The sequence below is a fragment of the Apium graveolens genome, chromosome 6 (genome assembly GCF_009905375.1).
Source record: "Apium graveolens cultivar Ventura chromosome 6, ASM990537v1, whole genome shotgun sequence".
In the NCBI taxonomy this organism is placed as follows: domain Eukaryota; kingdom Viridiplantae; phylum Streptophyta; class Magnoliopsida; order Apiales; family Apiaceae; genus Apium; species Apium graveolens.
In genome coordinates, this window is record NC_133652.1 from 22049919 (window position 1) to 22059825 (window position 9907).

General features: G+C 31.2%; 2 protein-coding genes across 2 annotated transcripts; both read left to right on the plus strand.

Annotated features, from left to right (window-relative positions):
• The first annotated feature begins 5040 nt into the window (after positions 1 to 5040).
• LOC141664744 (14 kDa proline-rich protein DC2.15-like) lies at positions 5041 to 5490 on the plus strand. Its single transcript, XM_074470697.1, has one exon. The coding sequence runs from the start codon at positions 5041 to 5043 to the stop codon at positions 5488 to 5490; it is 450 nt and encodes a 149-aa protein (XP_074326798.1).
• A 2882-nt stretch (positions 5491 to 8372) lies between these two features.
• LOC141664745 (14 kDa proline-rich protein DC2.15-like) lies at positions 8373 to 8825 on the plus strand. Its single transcript, XM_074470698.1, has one exon. The coding sequence runs from the start codon at positions 8373 to 8375 to the stop codon at positions 8823 to 8825; it is 453 nt and encodes a 150-aa protein (XP_074326799.1).
• The last annotated feature ends 1082 nt before the right edge of the window (positions 8826 to 9907 follow it).

The window sequence follows — 9907 nt, forward strand, 5'->3', positions numbered from 1 at the left end:
GATTAAGGGAATCTACTAAGATTAATTGAAGGCTAGCATCCAGGGAAGCTTCTTCTATTTCAGCAGGAGAGAAGTCCTCAGGATCCTTCACATAAGTTCTCGCTTTGGTGATCACCACATCATTTTCTATTACCTCTGGTTCCATAACCATAGGAATTTTTGGACCCTTCTTCAACACTTGCAAATATTTGGGATTAGCAACCTGTAAAAACAGTAGCATCTTCTTCTTCCACATAACATAATTTTCTTTATCGAAAAGTGGAATTTTAACGGTTCCAACTTTTTGTGTAGTCATTATGAATTTTTTGAGTGAATAAAAAATTCAAGAAGTGAAAGAAACACAAAAGTCTAGGATCTAGATTTGTACGTTAATCAGAAGGCTCTGATACCAATTGTTAGGTCCCAATTTATTTGTAGAAGGGGGGGTTGAATGCAAACAATACCGTTTAGTCGAATAAAATGCGGAATAAAATTGTGAAACAAAATTCAAGTTAAATAAAACTTTTATTAAACTTGAAAGGTGTTACAACTACGGTATCGGTTACAAGGGATTAATCTCAAATCAATTATTACAAATCTAGAATAAATTCGACATGAACTTTTTCTATTTTTGTAATTAAAAGATCAAATGTTAAATGCGATTTGAGATTAAGTTCTAGGGATTTTAATCCGCTAGATTGATACACAAGAACAAGATAAGTATTTCTAGTTGATTGGATTTAACTTTACAATCTAGAAATTGATCTTGAAGTTGCAGATGAGATGAAATATTTTTCTGCTCCTTTTTCTTTTGTTCTTGAGTTTTTGTTCTGTTTTTTCGATAGTGAAATAATAGACTTCTGCTCCTTTTTATCAAACAGCCGAATGTAAACATGTACTGGCATGACAATCTCTTTGGCCAGCAAGACTTTCGGTATGACAAAATTTATAACTAGCAAGACAATTAAAATGAGCTAGCAAGACTTTCGGTATGACTATTGATTGTCATACCGATTGTCATATTAGTTCAAATAAATTGTCTTGCTGAATTAATAACAGATTTTAATCTAAACAGAAATTCTAATAAGACAATTAAATGTATTGGCATGACTTTCGGTATGACTATCAATTGTCATACCGATTGTCATACTAGTTCAAATGAATTGTCTTGCTGAATTTAAGCAGATTTTAAACCAATTAAAATCTTGTAAATCCTTAATATTAATTCTAAATTAATTAATCAATTTAATTCAATTAATCAATAAATTAATCTTTGCAGATATAATTTATTTTCTTAATTAAATTATATGACTTAATTAATTAATAGAGAATTAATACTAACCCTGAGCAGCATCCATTTTTCTGACAATCTTCTGAAAGTCACTGAGACTTATGAATCAATTCCGCCACTTCAATGCTGACACTCGATGTACTGTCTGGTTCATGAGTGACTAACTTCCGTGACGTTTCTTCATGTCTTGACTTTGATATTCTGATTGAATCCTTGTAATAAATGATACCCTGACGAGATCTCTGTCACTTGATTAAATCCACGATCTTGATTTATATCACTGAGGCATGATCAAATTCTTGAACTTCTTCCAGTGAATCTTCAAGTCTGCAGATGAACAATGTTTATTTATTCTTTGACAGATGTTACTTTGTGAGATCTCTCTGATGATAGATCCACTATTTACTTATTACATTCTTATTTGAGTTGAGTTAAATACTCGAATAAACGAGTAGGCTATGACATATGCCTTTCAAGAACCTTTTCTGGAAAATCTTCTCTCTTTTCTGAAGTTCTTTTAAACCATCTTCTTGAAGCTTTTAACCAGTGGGGCAGCCATTTGATCCATATCTTCATTGCTGTTATGATCACTCTCAGTATCTGATTCAGTATCAATATTTGAATCATCATCAGAATTTGATGATTCAGTATCCGACTTTACAATCATGGCTTTCCCTTTGGAGTAGCTTTTCCTCCTAGCTTTCTCCTTTGGCTTCTCTTCAACCTTGAGTGCAACTGGTCTAGCTTTTGATCCTTTCCTCTTGCTTCTTTGCTCCATCTCTAGTTCATGAGTTTTCAGAACTTCATAGATCTTATCTAGAGGTGTGTTGTCAAGTTGATAGTTATCCCTTATTGATGTGACTTTAAAGTCCCACTTTTCAGGGAGAGCAAGTAGGAACTTCAAGTTTGAGTCCTCCAAATCATATTCTTTGTTGACAAGGGATAAGTCATTCAACAACTTCTGAAATCTGTCATAGATCTCAGTTAAGGACTTATTGTCCCTTGAGTCAAAGTGCTCGTATTCTTGAGTAAGTACTGTCCTCCTGTTCTTCTTGATAGTAGTTGTACCTTGACACTTTACTTCTAAAGCATCCCATATCTCTTTTGTTGTCTTACATCCAATAACTCTATTGGACATAAAACTATCAAGACTGCTATGCAAGATTTTTCTGACCTTAGCATCCTTCATGATAGATGAGATATCTTCAGGAGAGTAGTCATTCCTGTCTTTGTCTATCATCTTCTCTGGTTCTCCTGCAAGCGAAACAACTACCTTCATTGGTCTATGAGGACCATCATTTATCCTGTTCAGATATTCAGGACTTATGGCTTTCAAGCACATGGTCATCCTGACTTTCCATATTGGATATTCATGTATCTTCAAGATAGGCACCTTGATTGCTTCATACATACTCATGTTGCTGCTTATCTGTGATGTGGCTGGGGGTTGTGGCTTCAGATTCTGTGTTTCTTCTTCTTTGTCTGACATGGTTGATTAATTTTCAGATTTTAAACTGTTTGTACGTTAACAGCAAGCTCTGATACCAATTGTTAGGCCCTTAAACAACTGTAGGGGGTGAATAAAGTTAATACAATCTATTCGACAAAGTTTCAACAGAATCAACAGTTTATATATTAACTAATAAAAACTTACTACAAACGTACTCTCTTGAAAGGATGAACAAATATTCTTGAGAGCTCCTAGGTTATGCGAAAGATATAACAATGTCGCAATGCTTATAGCATGAAACTAATATGTGCTTTATATAGAGTACAGCTACACAATGTATAAGAAATCTTATTCTATTAACAACAAGAAAACCTATACAATTGCTTCTGAGATAAAGTCATTCACCGCCTTAAGTTCATGTTTCATTTTCCTTATCGAAGATCAACTGATGTGACAAATACTGATTTCATTATTATCCGTTGACATCATCATCCGTTGACAATTGACATCATCATCATTCGTTGATATAAGTTCTGAAGTGAACTTTTGATAGTTTCTTGATATTATCAATTGCTCCTAACATTAGTATTGACACTAATTAATCTAAAAATCTGGTCATATCAAGAATTGTAAATAATTTTTTTGAAAATTATTATGCATGAGTATAATTCTATTATGAAAAATAAACTATAATTAAAATAATATTTTTTGATTTATAGAAAAATAGATCATAACAAATAAAATATAAATATAAAAAATATGGACATATATGGCATTGTGTGAGAGGCCAAAAAGAGGTGAAATTATCGATTCATGTTGATATGCTGAGGTGGAAGGGACTAAAGTCATGGGCCATATATAGCCAATCGATCAAGAATGACTATTTTTTTAGCCAAGGGCGTCAATGGCCGATTGGATAAGAGAAATTATAAGGGAGTGACTATTTTTGATATTGTTTATCTTCCAGATTGTTCATCTACCGTTCATCTACCAGCTGTAGGATTTAGCTAAGAGTTCGGAAGTATTGGAGATGCTCTAAGTTTTTGAGATTTCCCCACGTTAGATATGATAATTTAATGTAATGTATTGTATTACATATTCATCGGATAACTGTGTAATTAATTATTTTGGAAAAAAATAGAGAAAAAAACGTAATCAGATATTCTGACAGGTGGACACAAGGACACGTCTTGTCTGAAAGCACTAGCTACTCTAATGGACCACCGACAGATATGAAAAAAATGGCATTAATTTTGTATCGTTTGCTTTTTAATCTTTCAGTGATAATTTTTATGGTTACAAGTGATTCAGAATGAAATACGTCATTCACAAGAAATAATTATCGTATCATAATTAGGCTGCTTCCATTTTTATGATCAGACTTCCGGTTTCTATACTTTATTTTTTCTGATTACTTAAAGAATAGAAATATTAAAACCTTTAGCCAGTTGTTGTTCATCAGCAGGGATACTAATTGTGTTAAAACATGCATATATATACCTTATTTTATTTTATTTTTTGAAATTGCTTAATAGATAATATGAAAATGTTATATATGTCAATTAAAATAGATGAATTTAATTGATTAAACATGCATACGAACAACCACCACAAAGATTTTCCAGCTGGGACTTCCTTGCGACAGTTGTTAAGAACGTCCAAGCTAAGAGCGATAGGAACATTTAAGTTAATTCCGAGAATGTTTGCTCTAATGGCAGTGCATAGACAAAGAGCAGCCTTCGAAGAAATTAACTGCAGCATGGCACATACTCCTTACTTCCAAGACTGTTAACATCATGAATACAGTTAACATATATTCCAAGACTGTTGCATATTTAGTTCGTAAGGATTAGGGAAGTGGTGTGCTGATGCGTGTTATATTACTATTGGTAGCTCGCGCGTTGCTTGGCTATAACTGCAACATAAAAAGTATATTCAATATTAGAAAATCATATAACAAAAACTGAGTACTCTAACAAATGTATAGATACACATATTATACAATAAAGATGTTAATGGCCAAACATTCAGGTGATCCGGGTCAAAAATGTTAGACAACGAATAGGGGCGCACAATTAAATATATATCAATAGAATGTATAATGCAAATTTATTTATAGACGTGCAAGGGTGTTTCTTAATAATCATTGCAAATTCTAATTAGTACGTATCCCGGAAAATCAAAAAATTAAATTGTTCTATAAACCAACCCACGAGGCTTCTGTCCCTAAAGACAACCTTATAAATATGTGCTCTAAATCAGCCAAAAACATAAGCAGTTCTTTCTTGTATAGCAGTTTCAGTCACTAATTTTATTAGAAATGGATACCAAGAATAATGTAGCAGTAACCCTGTCTCTCTCTGTGAACCTTCTCTTCTTTATTCTAGTCAGTGCATGTGATACAAATCCTAGTCCTAATATACCAAAGCCACCTACAACTCCTGCAGTACCATCTCTTCCTACTCCCACAATACCAGCTCCTCTTACTCCAACTTCAACTGATAATTCCAACAAAAAATGCTCACTGGATACATTGAAATTAGGTGTATGTGTAAATGTGCTTAACTTGGTTGATGTAGTTGTTGGATCTCCTCCAACGCTTCCATGTTGCAGTCTCATCCGAGGCCTTGTTGATCTTGAGGCTGCTCTTTGTCTCTGCACTGCCATTAGGGCCAATGTTTTGGGTATTAACCTCAATGTTCCAGTTGCGCTCAGCTTGGTTCTCAATAATTGTGGCAAGGAAGTTCCAAATGGTTTCGAGTGTTTCTAATTAAGATCATATGGGCTCATGCATGATGGGGTTGTTTACTTGTTTGAAATTGCATTGTTTAAATTTCTATGATTTCTATTTTTAATTTTGTCACTTTATTGCAGCTTATACCTTAATTCTTTGTCAATGTAATGATGTAATCTATGTATACTTACTGTGTCATTGTTTTATGTAAAATCTATTATTATATTATATTGTTAAGATATAAGTGATCAATTGGATTTTTTAGATTTCAAAAGTTACCAAAGTTTCGGGTATACAATTGGAATTTTTAAAATATTTATTAAATTCTGTGTATTTACCAAAGAATTTAAATAATTTTTTTAAATTTGATAATATTAATTCAGATTTAAAATATTGGGAGTCTTGAAACTGGATTCAAATATACCTTTTTAATCTAAAAATATTTGGTATTATAAACTATCTATTAAATATGATGGTTTAGATATTCTAAAAATTCATAAATTTTGTTGAATTTCATGATGCATTAAAAACTTTTTAAAATCTCAACTAAAAGAGTATACAATTGAAAATTTGAAAGATATTTCCTGGCTGATAATACTCGATGTGTTATCAAAGAGCATTATTGATTTGAATTCTATACAGAGTTGGGCAGACTTGATTTGAAATCAGTACACTCTACGCAGGGGTTGTTTAGTGAGTAAAGTGACGAGGGATTAATAAGAAATTGGGTCACGGTGATATTGTGATATAGGGTTGATGTATGATAAATATCTTGAGGGGTGAAATAAATATATTTAATTAAAATATTTTTAATTTTTTAATTTTTATTAATTTTAAAAAGTAATATTATTTGAAAAGTAATATAATTTTGATTTATTAATTTAACTTTGTATTAAATATTTAAATAAAATTGTATATAAAATGAAAAATATATTTGATTTAATTATATTTATATTCATATCCCCATTAAGTATAAAAACTCATGGAGATTTGAGGCGGAGGATCAAATTTTAGAGCAAAACATGGGTATGTGTTTGAAATAACATAAACTCATATTTATATCTAAAAAATCTGAACCAAATTACCCATATTTTTTATGATTTTAGTAGAATCCTTCAAGATCTTATTTAAAAATATATAAAAAATTCTAGCAAATTTGTCAAAATGTATCATTTATAGAATGAAAAAATTCATGATTTTTTAAATACTATAAAAATTTAAAGGATAATTCGAAGTTGCATAATCAGGCAGTGATGGTACGGATAAATTACTTGCCCTGACAAGTGACAAGAGAAGATTGAGTGAGGGAAGAAGGGTTAACAAAGTAGTCTTCTTGAATTTCTATTTCAAAAGCACCCTCTTGTACCATTCCTCAATAAAAACAATGTTATATATTTCAATAAATAAAATATCTTCAAATTTATTTTTAAATTATACTTGTATATAAATAATTTGATAATTTTGATTGCTCACTATTGAAATAAATTTTGTTCAGAAAGGTGTCAAAAATATAACAGAAATAATAATAATAATAATATATTAATATAATTGATAATAAGTTGGAAATATTGACAAAATTGGTTTAGTATACCTTTGAAGATGCTCTTAGGTACTCAAATTTTACAAAAGAGTAATTTCATAGATATCAAAAAATTGTTATCAAATTATGAGACATTAATAATTTCATTGATGTTATTGGTGTAGATATAAAAATATCACACACTTGATTTTATTATTATTTTATGAAAATTTTGTACCTTAATTATTTCTCTTTCACAAGATTAAGGGTGTGTTTGGTATTACTGTTTTAGCTGGCAATACCCTTTTTCCTGAAAGGTTGCTAAAAAATTGTTTTATAAAAAAGTGTTTTTACAGTAATACAAAAGTAAGGCACCCATATTTTTCATAAAGTTACTTTTCAGTTTTGACCATCAAACCTCATGAAAAGCATTATTTTTTATATTTTTTTATACCAAAACATATATATAAATTAAAAATATTACCAAATAATTATCTGATTTTTTAAAAAGTATTTTTTTCACAAACACTTATTTCAATAGCACAACAATTTTTAATAAAAATCTCAAATAGAGCCTAAGTTGATATTCCTGCCATATCAGGTTTTTACAACATTTTTTTAAAATTTAACTTGGTTAAAAATATTATTTTAAGTTTATACTGAACTATAAATTAGAGGCCCGATTGTTGTTGTTTGCAAGTTTCTCACAAATTAGAGGCCCGATTGATTTTGTAGCTAACTATAATTGTACATATATTTTTTTTTCTTTTGCCGAGCAGAGGGAGGAGCTGAATCCTCGACCTTTGGGCTTTGAATAAGAAGTCAAGAGCTCGGTCATTCCATCAGCCCTTTGTTCGGCTCGAGAAGTACATACTTGTAGGCTAGCGATAATCATGCAGATTTTTGCATAATTGATAATACTGTGCGGATTTCTAGAAAATGTTAAAAAGATTTGGGATCAGCTATGAGCTATATATGTTCCAACAGGAAAGGAAAGCACGTCCTATCTAGAGTGTAAATTTGCCTAGGATTATTTTTTTCATGAATGGAATATTTTCCGTTGGACAGCCTCTATAAGTTCCTTTTCAGATCTGATTGTAGTCAAAATAATATTGTCAGGGAAGCGGACTTCACATGCACTAGTATATTCATCAAATGTATACTGCATGTATATTATTTGAGACGTGCTAGGGTGTAACTTAAATAATCCTAGCAAAATCTCAGGATCCCAGAAAATCAAAAAATTAAATAGTTCTAGAAACCAATCCACAAGTCTCCTGTTCCCTTAACTACAACCTTATAAGTCTGTGTTCTAAACTAGCTAAACACACATGCAATCAGAAAAAAACATTAGCAGTTCTTCTTATATAGCATTTTCAGTCATTAATTTAAATTAGTAATGGATACCAAGAACAATGTAGCAGTAACCCTTTTTCTCTCTGTTAACCTTCTCTTCTTGATCCTGATCAGTGCATGTGACACAAACCTTAGTCCTAATATACCGAAGCCAGCTTCTACTCCCGCAGTACCATCTCTTCCTACTCCCACAATACCGGCTCCTCGTACGCCTAGTACAACCCCAACTTATTCCAACAAAAAATGCCCACAGGATGCATTGAAATTAGGTGTTTGTGTAAATGTGCTTAACTTGGTTGATGTGGTTGTCGGATCTCCGCCAACGCTTCCATGCTGCAGTCTCATCCAAGGCCTTGTTGATCTTGAGGCTGCTCTCTGTCTCTGCACTGCCATTAGGGCCAATATTTTGGGTATTAACCTAAATGTTCCTGTTGCGCTCAGCTTGGTTCTCAATAATTGTGGCAGGGAAGTTCCAAATGGTTTCGCGTGTTTCTAAATATCAGATGGTCTCATCCATTACGGGGTTGTTTTACTTGTTTGACATTGTATTGTTAGTTCTTCATTCATTTTTATTTTTAATTTTGTCACTCGAGTTGCATCTTAATTATAATTATTCTTGGTGTCAGGAATGATCGAATCCGTCTATTCTTCTTCTTTTTTTTTTGAAATGGGGAGATATATTAAAATCCGTGTATTCTTCTGTTCATCTGTTGTCATATTGAAAAAATACAAAGTATCAAATTTTTTAGCTAAGTGATTCTTGATTATGCATGATGATTCATAGGTGTTTTATTTTATACATATAGATATAGAGGAAAGTGATTGTCGAATTCGAACTTCAACTTCAATTTTTACCGAGTTAAATTTTTGTTTCTATAGTGTCAAAATAAGTAAAAAATATCATTCGCAGACATGTTCATGAATGCTCGCGTACACGTTTCAACGGTAAATTTTGCAAGACTAAGATGATCTCAAAAATGGTAAACGAGGAATATTTTGTAATTATATTTTCTTTTTGCTGCATGAATATTTGGTAATTTAATTTACTTGTAAAATGGATTATTCATTAAATTAATGTTTGCGACATTCTCCTCAATTAAATCGTTGCGGTGTCAAGTTATTTACCTATTTTCCTCTATATTTTCATTCGTTTTAATTTCTACTGAAACCCGCTAAGACTCCCGCTATTCTACGTAAGAACCCGTTCATTTGATTTATATACTATTATTTTTTGTGTTTAACATATATTATATTGTTATTATTTTTTTCAAAATATTTTGTGCTAAATTTGTTCAACATCTTTCCGTAATATAATGTTTTCATCTTTTCCAAAAAGTCTTTGTTCTAAATAATTTCTTTCTTACCTTGTTTTAACGTAGGTAAATGCATTTTCTTGGTTTTTTTGATTTTTTTTTCAAATTTTTGCATTTTAAAAATATTTTGTATATTTTAAAATGTAACTGACTTTTTCCGGAAATTGAGCTAAACACAAAAGTAAACTATTAATCTTAATTAACAAACACATCCTAAAATACTTAATATTTAAAACAGGGGAAAACAAATACAATGGTAGTTATG